Below are 19,526 nucleotides of genomic sequence, written 5' to 3' on the forward strand. Positions count from 1 at the left end.
TTTCTTCCTTTCTTTCTTTTCTTTCTTTCTTTCTCTTTCTTCTCTCTTTCTTCTCTTTCTCTCTTCTCTCTCTCTCTCTCTCTCTCTCTCTCTCTCTCTCTTTTCTGGCATACATTGACCCCCAAGCCTCACCTTTTCTAATCAATCATTATTAAGAAAAAGTACTCATGAAGGAAGAGCAGTTCAAAGTCGGGCTGGGCAGGAAAGTCCATGACACTTTTATCTCCAATTAATCACAGAAAAGAAGCTGGAAATGGTGTGTGGCTTAAGTGGTAGAGTGTTAGCCTTGAGCAAAAGGAGCTCAGAGACAAGCCCCCAAGCTGTTCAAGAGTTCAAGCCCCAGCACAGGCAAAAAAAAAAAAAATCAATTTAAGAAAGAAAGCAAATTGATCATACTTATATCTGTAGGAGGAAATTTTTTTTAAAGTACTAGCCAGTATTTTACACTTCAAGTATTTGCTAGTACCTTTAAAGGAACATTTTCTCCCCCAACCCCAGGGTAAGGGAACTCTGAAAAACAACAGTTGTGCATTTAAAGAGCATGATCAGTTCATCAAAACTAGGACATGGGCTGAATATAGAATGCAGTGGTAAAGATATGTCAAAGCAAGGAAAACAGACCATTCATGGTGATTAGAAATTCAAGAGATTTCCCTGTACTCAGAAATGATACATAGCAGCTTAGGATCAGTTAGAATCTTTTTTTGCTTTATGAATTTGATGCACATTCTTCCAGAAAATAAGTAGAATAAAAATCAACAAAAAACATCACACCTCAAACCTTATATGCTGCATTGTGTAATAATGATAGTAATATTATATTGATTGTTTGGAGTCTTCTGTGTCTGTTTGCAAATATTCATGCACATTAAAACTTTCATTTTTATAATGTCTTAATAGCAGTTATGCATTCATTTTTAAGATTAATTTTTCAATTGATATTTATATTTATTGGCAATTTATGTGCAACTTTTTATATTTTGCTTAGATGTGGGTTTTTCAGGTATTTTATTTTTACAGATATTTCTAGCTTTTCCTCTTCCTTTGTAATGTTAGTAAACATTAAGATTGTGTGTTAATATACCATTCAAACAGCTGTTTGCCTTCTTACCAATAAATCATTAACACTATCCTCTTAGAATTCAATGTTGTTTGTATAGTAGGTATTTTATATATATATATATATATATATATATATATATATATATAGTAGGTATTGAAGACAGTTTTTAAACAGATTTTCTGTATGTGGAGGGGAAGTGGGCTTTCTAAAATTACATCTTTTCTTTTTTTTCCTTTAGTAGCAACTTAACACTAACAGATTAAATTTACTTTACTGGATTGCAGTTTGGGGAGAAAGTTGTCAAGCGAATGATTTTTACATGTCTTTTTCTAGTTTCAGGCACATCATTCAGGATTGAGATTATGGTATCTTCATAGACAAGGGAAACAAGTGGCAAGTGATTCAGAAGTCGTTGATAACTGGCTTTGAAATTAGTATTCCCCTCCCCCTATAATTATGTGGAAAATGTGCTAATCTAAATTTTTCTCCGAGTATCAGTGAAGAAATAGGAGTTTAAAGGGGCTAAGAGAGCCAGGGTTCATAGATTGTTTCAGTTCATTAAAATTTTAGCCAATAATAATTTATGAATGTGGACTGAAGTAAATTATACAATATTCCAGTTTCCTAGTGAGTAGATCAAGATTAGTTGTATTGGCACATTAATTTCTTTTTAAAAAAAGTATGTTTCCTTAAGGTAGTATATTTCCTTTTTTGAGTTTGATAAGGAATTTTTTTCTGAGAGAAATTTCAAGAGATAACTTTTACCCCATCCTCTTGACTTTTAAATTCCCAATTATTGGGGCTAAATACATACGACTTTACTGTACAATATTAGTATTCGGTTCTTACAGTGTGAGAGAAGGAAATGGAAAGTTTTAAATAAGTATTACGGGAAAATGGCATATTATCTAAAATGTGACAATTTAAAATGAGTCAGCATGTTGTTTCTTTCCACATTTTTCCAGCTATATAAATTTCTTTATAATATACTGTTATGAGTTATTTCCTTTACCTCTACATCAAGTACTCATTGAAGATTGGTACTCTGATGATAGAACTTTGTTAACTGTTGAGTAAAAACTAAGTTTTGAACAGATTTTGTATATTTCTGCTAGCATATGTCCTACTTTTAGAGTACTTATAACTTTTTTTTACTAATACATTTCAACAGTGTCCTAGATTGACAGGCATGTAATTCTTGTAGACCAACAATTTTAATGATGCCTCTAGTCCTATTTTTCCTTTTTGTACCTGAAACCTCCTGGGATACCTGGTACAGAGCTTATTTTAATGGTTGGCTCCAAAATTTCCAATGCCTGGCATCAGTGCTGCCAAACACGGTGAGAGACTGAGTGGCCTGCCTATGTGTACAGTCCACTTCTTCAGAAGGAAGTAACTGCAGTAATCAGATCATCCCCCAAAGGAAAGGTCAACAGTCTCGGACGTAGAAAACAGACAGGAGAGCAGACCATTAAACTTTTGCATTCTTATTTTCAGAAACTGTGTGCACGCCTGTAATTTTATCTTGGAAGTACTAAGAGGCTGCACCAGAGACTAGAGAAGAAAACACATTATTCTGGTATCCTATTATAATATCTGAGAATAGGAGGTCTTTGGAAAAAAATAGACTGGTGGGATGTGAGCATGTGCAGTGAGTGAGAAATGAGAATAAGGTTCTTAGAACCATGGCATTGCTATCAACGTAGCTCTTCCACTTTTCTCTTTCCTCTAGAAAACACTAAGCTGGACCTTTCTAGACAAGGCAGTCTTCCCAGTAAAGAAAATGTTCTTGGTGAGGGGCTGGGAATGAGAGCTTGCCTTGCATGCGTGAAGCCCTGGGTTCGATTCCTCAGCACCACATATATAGAAAATGGCCAGAGGTGGCGCTGTGGCTCAAGTGGCAGAGTGCTAGTTACAGTTTCATACGTTAGGCATTGGATACATTTCTTGTACTGTTTGTTACCTCTTCCCTCATTCCCCCCTCCCCGCTCCCCTAATCATACTCTTATCTCAACCTTAAAAAGTTGGTGACTTATTTTGACACATTACTTGTGTAAAACTTATGTTAAGTGAATGAACACAGATTATTCCTCTTAGATAGTCTGATTTCTGTTGTATAATTTCCTACATATGATTTCTTGATGTGTAAAAATTCTACTACATTAAAAAAAATTAAGCCAGCTACGGTGGTATACACCTGTAATCCCAGCACTCAGGAGGCTGAGGCAGGAAGGTGGCAAGTTCAAAGCCTGCCTGAGCTCCACAGCAAGTTCTAGGCCAGCCTAGGCCTAGAACTCAACCCATTCCCTAGTTAAGCCTGAGCTACAGGGGAGAAGATGTGTATTTTGAAATACAGTAATGTTTAAAGGCTAATAACTAAAAAGATTTAAGAACTTAAATATGCATTTGAAAGCAGGAAGGGCTCTAAAGCCCTAGCCACGTACTTAAGAGTTCAGCTGTAATTGTTGTGCCCTCGATTGGTTCTGTGTCTCTGTGTGCCTGTCTCCCCTCCTGATAGACATGCTTGCTGCCCTCACCTACCTCACTAAACTTGTGGAAACAAGATATGTTTGTGAAAGTGCTTTGACCTGTTCTGAAATTCTAGATAGCAGGATACTGTGGTGTGAAAGTTTGCTGTCCTGTTGAAGGTGCCTGCAATTGTGGTAGAACATTATCTAAACCAGTCCCAAGAGAAACCTGGGGTTTTTGTGCTAATGTTCTGTGTCCTGTTCTGTTTCTTCCCTGTAAAGAGGCTCTATTTTTGTTTGTTTGTGGTTTTTCTGTAACAATCTTTGGCAAAAGCATGACTTCTGGCCGGGGGCCAGTGGCTCACGCCTGTAATCCTCCCTACTCAGGAGGCTACCATCTGAGGATCACAATTCAGCACCAGGCCAGGGTAGAAAAGTTTGTGACACTCCAATTAACCACCAGAAAACCAGAAGTGGCACTGTGGCTCAAAGTGATAGAGTGCTAGCCTTGAGCTCAAGAGCTCAGGGACAGCACCCAGGCCCAGAGTCCAAGACCCACGACCCACCAAAAAAAAAAGTATGATGTCTCAGAAACCAAACTCCTTTTAGTGGTGCTAAGGCAGTTGCAGCCATAGTTTATGTTAATGTGACAGCCATCAGCTACTTGTATGTAGATGTGGCCTGGTCAAGTGCTTTTTGCTGCATGTTGTCCTGCTTCAACAGTTTTCCTTTTGTTTTGTGGCAGATTTTTTATACATTTCTTTGGAGTAGAAGACTAGTTTTGGGAAAGTGGGTTTATTTCTAACCTGTTGCTCTGAAGATTGAACTTGGCTTTACTTTAAAAAATTCCAATCACAGCCAGGCACTGGTGGCTCACACCTGTAATCCTAGCTACTCAGGAGGCTAAGATCTGAGGATTGCTATTCAAAGCCAGCTCAGGCAGGAAAGTCTGTGAGACTCCTATTTCCAATTAACCACCAAAAAAAGCTGGTAGTGGAGCTATGGCTTCAAAAGGTAGAGCACTAGCTCAAGGATACCACCCAGGCCCTGATTTCATGCCCCAGGAATTCCAATCATTGTATATCTGTAAAAGCTAAAATGTATTCAAAATCTTTTATGTTAATAGAATTCTGAGCATCCACAGGTGATACCAGGTGACTACCTATAGGTCGTGAGCAAAGCCTAGCATTTCTCAGCTGTGCACCTCTTTGTGGAAAAGAGGATCATTTTTAAGAACTCAGAGTGCATCACCACAGATATAAGCAATTCCTTTAGAAAGGATGCATTTAGGTACACAGGGTATGACAGGTTCAATAATAAGTCTTGTCCATACTGATGCTGACCTCCCTTTGCTGCAAACAGTTGGGCTTTTCCACCTCATTGCTAATGAAGAGGTGTCTGTGGAAAGTTTTATAGGACAGTGAGATTTCAAGTACTGAAGGTGAAACGTTGGGATGATTCATGCTTGAAAATGGACACAAAGTCTTGGTGTAGTGAGGCAGCTAATATTGCTACCAGGAGTCTGTTAAACCGTTTCTGCTGTAAGAAGTGGCATTATTGTCTCTCCAGCTATTGGCCCATAAAAATATTACTCTTTTTTGTGTGTGTGAAGAGAGACCATTTGTGTGGTGGACTAGAATGTGGATTCACTTGTAGGCTGTGGAAAGCAGTGGTGTGTGTATGTGAATATACCTTATAACACTATACATACTAGGTTTATAAAATAATGTGCTCTTTCTCCAGTGTTTGGGAAACTGAAAACTGCAAAATGACCAGTTCATTGTAACCTGACCACTCACTGTAGCAAAAGTTCTTATATTATACAGTGTGCGCGCCCTCCCCACTCATCCCGATGTTGCTAACTGCTCCCACTTTAGTCAACTGTTTTTTTTCCCCCCAAATCCTAAGTAATAGATGCAGAATACCCATCTTTTTAAAGGGACCTTTTTTGAAGAATAAGTAACATGTGAGAACAGGGGGAAACTACCTGCAGAATGTCCTGTAAGTGGACAAATAGCCTTTTAGGTTTTACTTTTTAATCATTCTGACCATGTGTGCCTATTTGTACTGCAGAGATGGACTATTTGGAGACTAATCACAGTATGTTTTGAAACTGAAATCTTCACATAAATTCAGAGTAACTGTTTCTCTACCCTCCTTTCCCACAGTATGGATTCTTGCCAAATATTTCCCAAGGCAAAATGATGAGGGGCTCTTCAGCTCCTCCCCTCCCCCCTCACCATCCTAGCTCTGTCTTAGGCCTGCCTGGCCTTGCCTTATCTTCTGTTGGCTTTTCGTAAGTAAAAATTTACTATATGTTAGGTACCAGTAGCTCATGCCTGTGATCTTAGCTGCTCAAGAGGCTGAGATTTGGGGCTGGAAATGTGGCTTAATGGTAGAGTGCTTGCCTGCCATGCATGAAGCCCTGGGTTCAATTCCTCAGTACCACATACACAGAAAGGCCTGAAGTGGTGCTGTGGCTCAAGTGGTCGAGTGCTAGCCTTGAGTAAAAGGAAGCAAGGGACAGTGCCCAGGCCCTGAGTTCAAGCCCCAGGACTGTCACACACAAAAAAATTACTGTAGGATTTAAAAACTGCAGAATTTCAAAATGTTTATAAAACCTTCTTTTTTATATTTTTAGTTAATACAGTGAATCTGTAGTTTTCTAAGGGGACCAGATTAAGATCTAAACATGGACATTGCATTTTATTAAGAGGAGATGAAAATGGTGGGAAGTGGATGGGACTGCAAGTCTGTGACGTGGATAATCACTGTAAATTAAAGCACCAAATGCTGACTTCTATCACTGTGTACTTTGGAGCTGGGCTTTGGATTTGGCTGTTATTTTAACTCAGATACTGTGTAATAATGATAAGCAAAAGGCAAATAAAGTTTTTAAACAAAAGTGTTTGTTTTCACTATCTACAATTTGGTAGTCAATTTTCTATTTTCAGTGAAGCTATCTTTCCCTTAAAAAATGACTACAAAACTCTTATGGATGAGATTAAAAAGCTAGAGGAAGCTGGGTTGTAATCAGTTGAGTCACTTCTAACAGTTTATGTGAAAGGAAGCAGTCACAATTCTTTGTGAGCCAAAGTGGCACACAAGTGTCCTGGTGACAGGAATGCGCCTCCTCTGCCATTCTGTATACTGGAAGAGTTCTGTGTTGTCTTTGTTATCCTTGAGTAAATAATAATAACAATAATGGTTTTAGTGCTGCTTAGCTTCAATTTGAAGTTTAACTTTCACTAATAACTGCAATAAAAAGAAAAGCTTTGCTCCAAACTTTCTGTTGTCTGGTCATTACTAATAACTTCAGACCTAACTAAAGAGATATAAAGTCATGAAGTCCTGGGATCAAACCCTAACTGTGTGACATTGGACAAATTCCTAGATGCTTCTGAATCTCCATTTCCTCTAATAGGGAAGAATATAATGGAGTTCTTGGCACTTAGTGAAGTAACACATAGAAGTTCTGGGCATATGCATGGAGCTCTATTTCTCCCACGAACACTCATTTTCCCTTCTTAAATACAAGACATTGAGCCAGATACTGGTGGCACAGCTGGACACTTGTAATCGTAGATACTCAAGAGATTGAGATCTGAGGATTGCAGTTTGAAGCTAGCCCAGACAGGGAAAGTATAGAAGTGGAGCTGTGGTTCAAGTGGTAGAGTGCTAGCCCTAAGAAAAGCTCAGGGAGAGCTCCCAGGCTCTGAGTTCAAGCCCCAGGACCAGCATTTAAAAAAAAAAACAAAACACCTGGGAATGTGGCTTAGTGGTAGAGTGCTTGCCTAGCATGCATGAAACCCTAGGTTTGATTCCTCAGTACCACGTAAACAGAAAAGGCTGGAAGTGATGCTGTGGCTCAAGTGGCAGAGTGCTAGCCTTGAGCAAAAGAAGCTCAGGGACAGTGCCCAGGCTCTGAGTTCAAGCCCCAGGACTAGCAAAAAAAAAAAAAAAAAAAAAAAAGACCTTGGGAGGCTCAGACCAGTGGTTCATACCTGCAATGTTAGCTACTCAAGAGGTAGAGATCTGGAAGATTTTGTTTTGAACCTAGCCTGGGCAAAAAGTCTAAAAGACTCCACTTCCAAAATAACCAGCAAATAGGCTGGATGTGCTGCTCAAGAAGTAGAGTGCCAGTTGAGCCAGCAAACTGGGTGAGCACGAGGCCCTAAACTTTTTTTTTTTTTTTGCCAGTCCTGGGGCTTGAACTCAGGGCCTGAGCACTGTCCCTGGTTGCTTTTTGCTCAAGTCTAGCACTCTACCACTTGAGCCACAGCACCATTTCTGACTTTTTTCTATATATGTGGTGGTGAGGAATCGACCCAGGGCTCCATGTATACGAGGCAAGCACTCTACCACTAGGCCATATTCCCAGCCCCATAAACTTAAATTTTTAAAAACTTAAAAGACATTAGGGCGTGGTGAAACAGGCCTATAATGCAGAAATAACCTAGAGACAGACAGAAGTAAAAGGATATAGAGTTCAAGGCTAGCCCAGTCAAAGTTAGACCCTATCTCAAAAACAAAAGGGCTGTGGGTGCAGCTGAAGTTGTAGAGTGTTTCTAGGACCTAAATATAAATCTAGTACCACTAGATTCCCAGTACTACTAAAAAATAAAATAAAATAAAAAGCTTAGAAACTTTGTCAGGAAGGGATAAAAGAAATTAAGAATATAGGTCTAGTCATAAAGAGAAATGAAAATGTCCTTTGCAGGAAAATAGATGGAACTAGAGATCAACGTATTAATAAGCCAGACTCAAAAAGATAAATAGGGACTTATTTCCTCTCATGCAGAATCAAGACCAAAAAAAAAAGGTTGGGGGGACTGACACAAATTTTGAAACTAGGGCTCAGAATATGGCCTAGTGGTAAATTGCTCACCTTGTATACATGAAGCCCTGGGTTCGATTCCTCAGCACCACATATATAGAAAAAGCCGGAAGTGGTGCTGTGGCTCAAGTGGTAGAGTGCTAGCCTTGAACAAAAAGAAGCCAGGAACAGTGCTCAGACCCTGAGTCCAAGCCCCAGGACTGGCATAAAACAAACAAAAAATTTTGAAACTGGGGGAAAAAAAACAAAGAGAGGGCAAAAGCAGGTGGTCTTGGGGAGGTGAGCATGATCCAAATTTTTTTATATTTCAGGTATGAACACAGACAAAACCATTTTTAATTTTTAAAAAATCCAGATGCAGTGGTACACACCTGTCATTGAGATTGAAAGGATTGTAGTTCCAGGCCAGCAGGCAAATCAAGTTCTCAAGACCTTCATCTCGACTGAAGAAGCTGGGTGCTATGGCAAGCTATTACATCAGTTACAGTGGGAAGTGAATGACAGAAGGATCAAGGTCCAGATGTGCCTAGGTAGAAAGTGAGACCCTCCCTCAAAATCCCCAGAAAAAAAAATAATAACAGCCTAACAAGCATTAAGACCCATAGTTCAAACCTCAGTGCCAAAAAAGAAAACAAGAAAAAAAAAAGTGGGGAGGATTGGTAAGGGAAAGTAACCAAGTACCTTATACGCATGTATAGAAATAAAAACAATGAAAGGATTTTGTACAATTATGTCTTTCCAGGTGTGTGCCAGGCCTGGGGCTTGAACTCAGGGCCTGGGTGCTGTACCTGAGCTTATTTGCTCAAGGCTAGCACTCTACCACTGGAGCCACAGCTCCACAGGTGGCTTTTCAGTGGTTTGACGAGTCTCAGGGACGTTCCTGCCCAGGCTAACTTGGAACTGCAGTCCTTCTCAGCCTCCAGGTATGAGCCACTGGTGCCCGGCTTCCTTCCTTGAAAAAAGAAATGGATTGAGTACTGCCTCTAATACCTGCTGTCTCTCCCAGGGTTGTACCCTCCCCATAAACCATGAGCCCTAGGGTGCCCTCAAAGCAGCTGGATGAAACTCTTCGGCAAGATAGGATGGAAGGAATGTGTGATATGCCCTACATGTATCACCTATAATGATGTGAAATGTGGTTAGGAATTTTCTGGAAGGAGACACCTGGAAAGGGAGGGAGTCTGAGCCAGAGACGTTTACTTTGCCTTTGTAACGGGTCCATCAGCATTAATGATCCGTTGGTAAATCGCGCAGCCTAAGGCCTGGAGGTTCTCTTGGCACCCCCACCCCGGCGAGTGGCCGCTTCCTTCCGGTCCCCGCACAGCCGTTGCCAAGTCCCCAACCCCCGCAGGTGACAAAGCAGGGCCCCCAGGTGACAGAGCGGGGAGGGGGTGGTTGCCCAGCAACCAGAGCTCCAAACAACAGAAGCTTGGAGAGCAAGCCGAGGGCTGAGGAGAAGGGGAGCGCACGCTGAAGCCACCTTCTCCCCATTCCGTGCCAGGTATGGCTTAAACTCCCAAAGAGGCTCCTCAAATATGTGGACCAACTTGATCCTGTTCTTCCTCCAATCCAGGGTGGGGCAAGGGGGCGGCGCAGGGGTGGGGCACAGGGCCAGCCCCTGTGCGCCAGACACCGGATGCTGGAGAGGGATCAGGGCTCCTTCCCCCGCAGACCTCTACCAGCCTGGCCCATAGCCGGGAGGAGGGCTAAGCAAGCAAGCTCAACTAGAGTGGTTATTGGAAAGAGCAGTGGAAAGTGGATTAAGGATTATTTTTCTGCCACTCCATTTTGTGGGAATGTGTGCGCGCGTGCGCAAGGGGGGACCCCATTCTTGGCTTTACCTGAGCCAGGACCTGCAGCCTCCAGGGCTTTGTGCCTTCAGGAGGACCCACCTGGGGGGAAATCCAGCTACACACCAAGTTGCCCCATACAACTCTATCCAGCAGAATGCCTGCAGAAAGAGCCCAGTGGGACAGGCTCATCTGCCCCTGAAGGGAAGCCTCTGAGCCAGAAGACAGCCTAATGCACCCTTCCCTCTGCAGGTTGTATCTTGAAACAGGCCTAGGAATTTGAGACCATGGCTACACTGAGTATCAAGCCAAGTCAGCGCTTCCAGCTGCCTGAGTGGAACACCAACACCTACCTGTTGTGCACCAATGCCCAGCAGCAGCGAGAAGCCTGCCATCAGATCCGCCAAGAGGCGCGAGTCCTCCGCAGTGAGACCAGCAACCAGGTTGGGGACCAGAATTGCAGTTACATAGGCCCAAGGAGCCAAGGATAGCCACACACACATACACACACACACACACACACACACACTCTCTCTCCCTCTCTATGACTCTGCTTCTTTCAGACTGTTTGGGATGAACATGACAATCGGACGAGACTCACAGAGAGGATCGAGACTGTCAACAGATGGAAGGAGATGCTGGACAAGTGTCTTACAGACTTGGATGCTGAGATTGACACCATGATACAGGTAGGAAGCCTGGCTGAATGCCAAGACACTGCTGCAAAAATGGCCCCTCCTGCCCCTCTTCCTGATCTGAGAACCCTTGAAAGGGGAGGTGGGGGTAGAGAGGCACTGTCATCTGAGACACTCAACTAGGCCCCTCTGCTAAAGTGAGGATGAGAGCACCTGCCTCCTGTGCTCCTGTCCTCTAGATGAAGGAATCAGCAGATCAACACCTGCAGGCCAAAAACCTGCCTCTGGATGTGGCCATCGAGTGCCTTACCCTCCGGGAGAGCCGGCGAGACATTGACTTGGTGAAGGACCCTGTGGAAGATGAGCTCCTTAAAGAGGTGGAGATCATTGAGGCCGCCAGGAAGGCCTTGCAGCAGAAGGTCAACGAGGCTTTCGAGCAGCTCTGGTGAGATGGAGGCAGACAAGTTTACATGCACTTGAGACTTGAGGTCTTGAGTGTGCAGCAAAGCTTTGTGGGTAACCAAAGCTTTGTGGGTAGCCTGGCTCCTGTGTTACTTTTTGCCCCTCCAAGTGCCCCTGACAGAAACCACTAATTGCCTCTAGCACTTGGAATACTTTCTGGTCTCAGAATATACTCTAGTCTCAGAATACTTATCAGGACCCCTCTCTAGGTAGCCATTCTCACTTGATTGGAAGTAAGGAAGCTGAAGTCCACTTGCCACCGAGCCTTTGAGTGTGACCACATATGTGTAGCCCCAAGGAGGTGTGTAAGCACTCGAGATGCATAATTGTGTCTCTGGGAAGCTCATCCATCTCCACACGACTGCAGCAGGAACTGCATTATCTTCTGCTGGGAAAAGCTTTCCAGCCCTCCTCCTGCCCCCTCCCCCAGAATTCCCACAGTACCATGAGGACTGCATCCCCAGCCTGGCAGGACCAGCGCCTGGCAGATCACCCTCTGATTCAGTCTGTTCTTTCCCCCAGTCTCCTGCAAGATGCCCGGCAGCAGCTCAGCGCTGACCATCGAGGCAAAATGGAGGCGTTGGAGATCGACAGAGGTTGTCTCTCTCTCAACCTCACATCCCCAAACATCTCCCTGAAGGTCAACCCCACACGCATCTCCAATAAGTAAGAGGAATGTTTCGGTCACACTCTTCCACCTCTCAGGGGCCACACCTCACGACTCTATTAACCATGTGTTGCCACTGCAGCTCGCTAACACTCCAGCAGTGGGATGACACCAGTCGGTTCAACAAGAGCCATGCAGAGGCTGAGATGAAAGCCTCTACAGAGCTGAGGGAGGCCATCAGCCTAACTATTGTTCAGGTGACTGAACTCCTGCCGCTGCTCTCCCCGCCAGTCAACATTTACCTTTGGGTCTCTGTTGATCCTGTAGCACCTCCCCCTCCACCTAATCAACATCCTCCCCAAACCAGGAGCTTACACCTCCCCTTGCCTGCTCTCTTCCTCCTGTTCTGCAGACCAACAATGAACTCGAAGCTCAGAGAGTAGCCACAGAATTTGCCTTCAGGAAGCGGCTGCAGGAGATGGAGAGACTTTACAGTGATCTCAAATGGGAAGAGAATAATGTGAGCATGCCCCTAGGACCCACTTCCTGTTGTGAGTGTAGGAGAGGTACCAGGTGCCTAACCCAAAAGCTCTAGCCTGGGGCCCCTAGTGTGAGTCCAATTGGTAGAGAATAGTCTCTCTATCCACTGCAGACCTTGGAGGAGATTGAAGCGATGAAAAAGGATATCCGGCAGCTGGAGGAGGATCTGCACAGAAAAATGTTGAACCTGAAGCTGGTCCATACCCGGCTGGAGTCTAGAACCTTTCGGCCCAATTTGGAGCTCTGCCGGGACGAGGTATGAAGGTCCCCCAGTGGAATATAGTTCCTCTTGTTCAGACTTTGTCAGGATTACCCCCAGCATATGCTAATGGTAGAGCAAGCCTGGTGGCCCAGGACACCCCTCAGACACACTGACCTTGGAAACCTCACCCTGCTCCTTTGCCTCCAGCCACAATACGGCCTTATTGATGAGGTTCGCCAGCTAGATGCAACCATCGCCATAATGAAGCAGAAGCTGGCCCATACACAGTAGGTTTGGGAAGTGAAGGTGGGGAAGGGGGACCTATAGGGTCTCTTTTCTGCCTGCTGGTTCCCTTAGGCTTGAAACTAGTAAGGGAAGCCTAGCCATCCCAACCTCATGCACAAAGGTGGGTTTCCATTGCGTCTTCCCTTAGGGATGCTCTGGACACCCTGTTCAAGCATCTGGCCCGACTGCAGGCTGCCATTGCCTGCAAGGTCAATTCCATGCTGCTGGACAAAAAGTGCTTGGACATCCGACGGAAGCTGGTTGTGCCTGCTGAGAAGTATGTGCCCGAAGTGGACACATTCACCCGCACCACAAATCGCATCCTGAGTCCACTCAAAATTGGCCACCTGCAGCTGATGTAGCATGGGGGAAGGGAGAGGTCTGAGGGAACAAAGGAAGATTGGGTGGGAAATGGGGAAGTGGGCGAGTGAACCTAATAAACATGGAGGCTTTCAAGTCAGGCCTTTCTTTGCAGCAGGGAAGAAGGTTCTTGACCCTCTCATGTCATCCTCAAACGCCACCTTCCGAATTCAATTCCCTTAGGGAGTCCACCTCTCTGGGCTAGGCTAGCAACTCCTGTGCCCTAGCAGCTCGCCTCCACCCAGCTCTGCTCCAACTGATACAAGCAAAGCCCCTTTGATGCCCATGGGGAGGCACAGAAACTAGGATCACACAGAGAGGACTTGGGAATGGGGCAGTCTTGGCCCAAGTCTTGACCCTCTTGGGGCCAAGAGCTGGAAGAGCTGCCCCAAGAGGGCTGAGGTGCTTCCCATTGGGAATAGTAGTCTGAAGTGACCCGATGATCTGGCTCACTGTTCACCTTTCCAGAACCATTGGGTGGCCACCTGATTGTGATGCCATTTAGTTTTTATTTTATTTATTATATTTGGCCAGTCCTGGGGCTTGAACTCAGGGCCTGAGCACTGTCCCTGGCTTTTTTTTTTGCTCAAGGCTAGCACTTTATTACTTGAGCCACAGCTCCACTTCCGGCTTTTTCTGCTTATGTGTTGCTGAGGGATGGAACCCAGGCCTTCATGCATGCAAGGCTAGCACTCTACCACCAAGCCACATTCCCAGCCCCTGTGATGCCATTTAGTAGTCCATTTACTAGTGAGGACCGGACGTTGAAAGTGCACCTGGTGGGGAATCACCACTTCCGGCCGCTGGGTGGCGCTGTGATCCTGGGAGCGGATTGGAGGTTCAAGGCCACTAGGGGGCGCGATGGGGTCGTGGGAGGAAGGGGTCGGAGCGGCGGTGCCGGAAGTGACGACTGACTTGTGCGCGGATGGCGGCGGCGACGGCGACAGCGACAGTGGCGGCGATGATGGCCACGGGTGGTGGAAGTGCTGGCGCGGCCCGCTCCCTGTCGCGCTTCCGAGGCTGCCTGGCCGGCGCGCTGCTCGGGGACTGCGTGGGCGCCATCTACGAGGCGCACGACACCGTCAGCCTGACATCAGTCCTGAGTCACGTCCAGAGCCTGGAGCCGGACCCCGGAACGCCGGGCAGCTCGCGGACAGGTGCGCCGGGCCCGCGCCTGCGTGAGGGGCTCCGTAGCCCGCTCAGCGGCTCCGCTGACGGAGCCGAGATGCCGGGGTGCGAGCGAGCGAGCCCGCCCGGATGAGCCTGGGGACGAGGCCCCGAAGGCGGCGTCCTGGCTGAGTGACTCCTCGTGCCTAGGCCCGTGCCACCCTCCCTCTCCTCGCCCAGAACTTTCCCGCTCTCGGTGCAAGCCCAACCTGTCGCGGGGCCTCCTTGGTGAAACTCCCTTGCCCGTTTGATCGGTTGTCATGTTGTTCCGGTAGTCCGCCCGCTCCAGCACGCAGCAGGCCCGGCTGCCCGCTCGCCCCACCTTAGGGAGAGAAGCTGGCCCCGCCTCACCCACTAGTCCCGCCAGGCCTGGCGCATCGGGTTCCTCCCGCACCGTACTGGCCCTAGCAAAGTTTTGCCTGCGCAATCCCTTCCTGAAACGCCATCTCCCCCTCCCCATGTAGGGAGCTCGTCATCGGCTCTCAACCTCCTTTTGTCTGAGCTCAGACAAGAGATGTAATTATTCTTAGGAAGCAAGGAAAAAAGTAAGGGGGCGATGTCAGATCTCACCCTGTGTGTAAGAGGAAGGAAGGAAATCATTTGCTGGGAGAAGCAAGTAGGCAGCAACCAAGCCTGAGGAAAGTATTGCAAGATGGAGACACTGGTCATTTAGTGTTTTGCAACAGAGGGGAAAGTCTGGGTTAGTAAAGTGTGCGTGTCCAGTGGGTCGAAGCGGAAATGGAAAATAAGAAGATCATATAGTGGGGTGTGCAGAGCGGGGCAGAGATGAGCTTTCCCAGGTCCCTGGCCTGGCCCCCTGAGCGCCTAGCTCAGGTCAGCTGAGTTGTGGGTGGTGGGAATAGAGAAAAGCGGCTCTCTTCCTAGGGAAGAGCCAGGATCTATGGCCAAACATACTATTGCCTGGAAGAGGGTGAGGTTAAAAGTAAAGGAGAGGGACAATGAAAGAGTGAGGCCCCTGGGGAAATGGGCTAGGGTGACCTTCACTTAGGAGAAATTGATTCACTGCCTCTGGGGGGAGCCTGGAAAGTACAAGTTTGAACAACCTGTCAGCTGCTCTTCCATTGAAGTCAGGGCCACCTCAGGGTGAAAGGGGAAGGAGAAAGGGCTGGCTTTACAAATTAGCTGCGTAAGGGATGGGGGGGGGTTATTAAAGACTTACTCCTCACTCTCTGACCCTGTCTTCTCTTTGCCTCTGTTCCTCCCATTAGTAGCTCATTTGCATATTCCATGCTAGAAGTTTTAGAGCATAGCCAATCACAGTGGTATATGCCTGCAGTCCTAGCTATTTGAGAAGCCAAAGCAGGAGGATTGTGAGTTCCCATCCACCTTGGTAATTGAGTGAGACCCTGTCTTTATGTGTGTGTGCCTGAACTCAAGGCCTCCTTTAGCCCTTAGCTTTTTCACTTGAAGCTAGCACTCTACTACTTGAGCTACAGTTTAATTTTTGGCATTTTGTTGAGGGAGGAGGGCTGACAAATTGGCCATAAAAGTCTTGAGTTTTCCTGCATAGGCTGGCTTCAAGCCAGGTAATTATAGTTCACATCTGTAGTCCTAGCTACTCAGGAGGCTGAGATCTGAGGATTGTGGTTTGAAGCCAGCCTAGGTAAGAACGTCAGTAAGACTCTTATCTACAATTAACTACCAGAGTTAACTGCCAGAAAAAAAAAAAAAAACACGGAAGTGGAGCTGTGGCTCAAAGTGATGGAGCACTAGCCTTAATCAAAAAAGCTCAGGGACTGCTCTGGCCCAGAGTTCAAGCCCCACAACTGACCAAGAAAAAAATCCTGGTCCTCAGGTCTTAACCTCCTGAGTAGCTAGAATTACAAGTGTGAGCACTGGGGTCCTGTCAATCTCTACCTTAAGGGGGGAGAAAACACAGTGGAGAGGAGCCAGCTCTAGTTGGGAGGACCTGGGGCTTGGCTGCCAGGATTCATTCTCAGCATGTGCTAGGGAGTGATGAGGTAGTAGGGGGCTGAAAAGGGAAGGGGCATGCTGGGAAGGGCGTTAGAGGCCAAGGAGTTAGGATCTCATCCTGAAGGCAGCAGCCATCGGGGTTTTTTGTTTTGTTTTGTTTTTTGTTTTTTTGTTTGGTGTGGATCCTGGGACTTGAACTTAGGTCATGGACCTTGTCCCTTAGATTTTTTTTTTTTTTTTTGCAAGGCTCAACATCCAGTCATCTTGAGCCATAGAGAAAGAGGAAGAAAGTAGGGATTTTCTGGCTGCATGGATATTGCATTGGGGTGGTCTTGGACACATGAGAGACCAAGCAAGTCATATTGATTAGAGCTGCTCTAAGGGACCACCAGAAGGAACTGAGAGGTTTCCCTTCAGAAATGTAGCACATGGTGAGTCATTTGCAATGAGAAATTGCTGGGAACCCCCAGGCTAACACTGGAGGCTTCTCAGAGCCCAGGTAGCTGCACAGGTGAGAGGTTGATGTGAGGTTGCTGTAGATGTGGTACCTTGGAGGAATGAACTGGAGCCTATATTCCTGGTCCACAGCTTGTTCTCCCTTCCTGCTCTCTCCCTGCAGAAGCACTGTACTACACAGATGACACGGCCATGACCAGAGCCCTGGTGCAGTCCCTGCTGGCCAAGGAGGCCTTTGACGAGGTGGACATGGCTCACAGGTGAGGGGGGATAGCCCTGGGGTGAGTCAAGCCAGGTGGGCAGAGCCGCTGAGCTGCTCCACGGAGGGATGATGTCTGTACGTGTCTGGGACCCTCACCCTCAGCAGGACCCTTTCTCCAACTGATGCAGATTCACAAGCTAAAATGGCAGCACTGCTGGTCCAGGTACCTTAGGTCTCCCAGGCCTTCTCTTCCTCCTCCAACCCAGCCCATCCATTTCTTCCAGCCCCAAGAAACACTTTTGAAATTACATTCTGCCTCCCTTCTCCCTGGTAGATTTGCCCAAGAGTACAAGAATGACCCAGATAGAGGTTATGGAGCTGGAGTCATCACTGTCTTCAAGAAACTCCTGAGTCACAAGTGCCATGATGTCTACGAGCCTGCTCGGGCCCAGTTCAATGGAAAGGGCTCCTATGGCAATGGGGGCGCCATGCGGGTGGCAGGCATCCCCCTGGCTTATAGCAGCATCAAAGATGTTCAGAAGGTATTGGCCAACTGCTCCTGGGATTACTCGTCTCATCTGCAGTGACATTCTGGTAATGACTCCTTTTCTCCCCAGTTTGCTCGGCTCTCAGCCCAGCTGACCCATGCTTCCTCCTTGGGTTACAACGGTGCCATCCTGCAGGCTCTGGCTGTGCATCTGGCTCTCCAGGGTGAGTCCTCCAGCAGGTGCTTCCTGGAGCAGCTTCTGGGCCACATGGAGGAACTGGAAGGGGATGCCCAGTCAGTCCTGGCTGCCAGGGAGTAAGTATGGATTGGAGGCGGGGCAGAGGTGGGGGCATCTAGCATTGCCCAAAGTGATACCTGCCTTCTTTCACTGCTGACCTTAGGGAGGGTAGGAAGAGGCCCCTTTGCTGCAGCTGGATTGTTAGGGTACCTGTGGGAGCCTGACCTATTCCTGCTCCCTTTCACATGAGGCCCCTCCCATCCCTGTTTGTCTGCCTGCTAGCTCTGACTTCCCTGAAATTTCTCCCCCACCCCAGGTTGGGTATGGAGGAGCGTCCATACTCTAGCCGCTTGAAGAAGATTGGAGAGCTGCTGGACCAGGACTCTGTGAGTCGAGAGGAAGTGGTGTCGGAGCTAGGTGGGTGGACTTTGATGGTGATTCATTCCTCAGATCCAGGGCAGGAAGGGAAGCATAATGTTGTGCTTGCTCTCCCTTTTTAGCCCTGGGCTGGTGAAACAACCAAAACTTTTCTTGTAGGGCCACTGGCAGGGTTGTGAACACAGTGTTCTCAGCCCTGTAGATAAGTGGCCCAGAGCAGCTGCTGATTGCCAATTTCCCCAGCCAGTGGGATAGCAGGTGTCACCACTTCTCTGTGTCTTGGGCATATTCAGAATGCCTCACAGATGGGACCTTCATCCACTCCACAGCTCTGGGAGAGGGACTAACTTTATTCACTCCACACTGAGGAGTGAAAGCCAGAGCAGGACAGTTAGCAGGTGGGTCCTTTTCCCAGCCTGCAGCCAACCCGGTGGGGGAAGAGTCACTCTAGAGAGTCTACTGTAGAGCCCTGGGTTCTTGGATTGCCTCTTAGCAAAGGGCAAGAAGCCAAGTACTGGGGCGAGTCATTCCCTGTGGTCCAACTTTCCCCAGGGAATGGCATTGCTGCCTTTGAGTCTGTGCCCACCGCTATCTACTGCTTCCTGCACTGCATGGAGCCTGACCCTGAGATCCCCACCGCCTTCAATAGCCTCCAGAGGACTCTCATCTATTCCATCTCGCTTGGCGGGGACACAGACACCATTGCTACTATGGCCGGGGCCATTGCTGGTGCTTACTATGGGATGGATCAGGTGCCAGAGAGCTGGCAGCAGAGCTGTGAGGGCTATGAGGAGACAGACGTCCTGGCCCAGAGCCTCCACCGAGTCTTCCAGAAGAGTCTGTGAAAGCCACGGCTGCTCAGCTTCTGCCAGGTTCCAGTAGGACCAAATACAGCTGAGTGAAACCTGGAGGTCCCTTGAGCTGGCTCCCCTGCCTTGATCTTTCTGAAGCAGAGGCTCGGGGCTCTCAAGGCTAGGGTCTTGAGAGGTCACTAGAGCAGTAGCAGGGCTTGGTGCCTCCTTACTGCTGGGGTTCTGGCTTTCTGCAGAGCCATGGGCCCCCCACGAGTCATCAGTGAAACATGAAAGGACCAGGGCAGGTTTTATTTGGAAGAGTACTTGTGGCATTTCCCCCCAACCCGTTTTTGGTCTGGCTCATGGGATCTAGGGAGAACTGATCTACTGGAATGTCATTCCTCCCTGTTGGGTTTCAGCCAGTTTGTCAGACAGCCTGTCCTCGACTGACAGGGTCCCCAGCAGCAGGTTGTTTGGACAGGGGACAAACATTTGCATCCAGCCTATCTTGGTGCACACATAGCCCTTGTCTATATGGGTTTTGACAGCTTCCAGTGGAATTCATAGCAATAAATGTTTTTTTGGTAAATCCTAGCTGTTTGTTTCTCTCTCCCTTGGTA

The 19,526-nt window shown here is 47.1% G+C and overlaps 2 protein-coding genes and 2 long non-coding RNA genes across 6 annotated transcripts; all 4 read left to right on the plus strand.

Moving 5' to 3' along the window:
- The first annotated feature begins 326 nt into the window (after nt 1-326).
- Nucleotides 327-2,942, plus strand: LOC125354914. The gene is made up of 2 exons (XR_007211565.1): nt 327-1,163; nt 1,214-2,942. It is a non-coding gene; the product is annotated as an uncharacterized LOC125354914 (long non-coding RNA).
- Nucleotides 2,943-5,968: 3,026 nt separating this feature from the next.
- LOC125354915 lies at nt 5,969-6,426 on the plus strand. Its single transcript, XR_007211566.1, has 2 exons — nt 5,969-6,019; nt 6,053-6,426. It is a non-coding gene; the product is annotated as an uncharacterized LOC125354915 (long non-coding RNA).
- Nucleotides 6,427-10,415: 3,989 nt separating this feature from the next.
- On the plus strand, nt 10,416-13,272 carry Tekt2 (tektin 2). The gene is made up of 9 exons (XM_048350890.1): nt 10,416-10,601; nt 10,722-10,847; nt 11,033-11,238; nt 11,778-11,921; nt 12,005-12,119; nt 12,275-12,382; nt 12,515-12,658; nt 12,812-12,891; nt 13,038-13,272. Exons 1-9 carry the CDS (start codon nt 10,446-10,448, stop codon nt 13,249-13,251), a joined length of 1,293 nt encoding a protein of 430 aa, XP_048206847.1. The 5' UTR covers nt 10,416-10,445; the 3' UTR covers nt 13,252-13,272.
- An 882-nt stretch (nt 13,273-14,154) lies between these two features.
- Adprs (ADP-ribosylserine hydrolase) lies at nt 14,155-19,500 on the plus strand. 3 transcript variants are annotated; one of them, XM_048350893.1, is made up of 6 exons: nt 14,155-14,406; nt 16,971-17,067; nt 17,344-17,551; nt 17,627-17,811; nt 18,051-18,151; nt 18,665-19,500. In XM_048350893.1, exons 1-6 carry the CDS (start codon nt 14,175-14,177, stop codon nt 18,955-18,957), a joined length of 1,116 nt encoding a protein of 371 aa, XP_048206850.1. In that variant the 5' UTR covers nt 14,155-14,174; the 3' UTR covers nt 18,958-19,500. The 3 variants fall into 3 exon arrangements, with proteins under 3 accessions (XP_048206850.1, XP_048206851.1, XP_048206848.1); XM_048350894.1 differs by having other exon boundaries at nt 18,762-19,500; XM_048350891.1 differs by having other exon boundaries at nt 18,051-18,120.
- Nucleotides 19,501-19,526: the final 26 nt, after the last annotated feature.

Source organism: Perognathus longimembris, chromosome 7 (assembly GCF_023159225.1).
Source record: "Perognathus longimembris pacificus isolate PPM17 chromosome 7, ASM2315922v1, whole genome shotgun sequence".
NCBI lineage: Eukaryota > Metazoa > Chordata > Mammalia > Rodentia > Heteromyidae > Perognathus > Perognathus longimembris.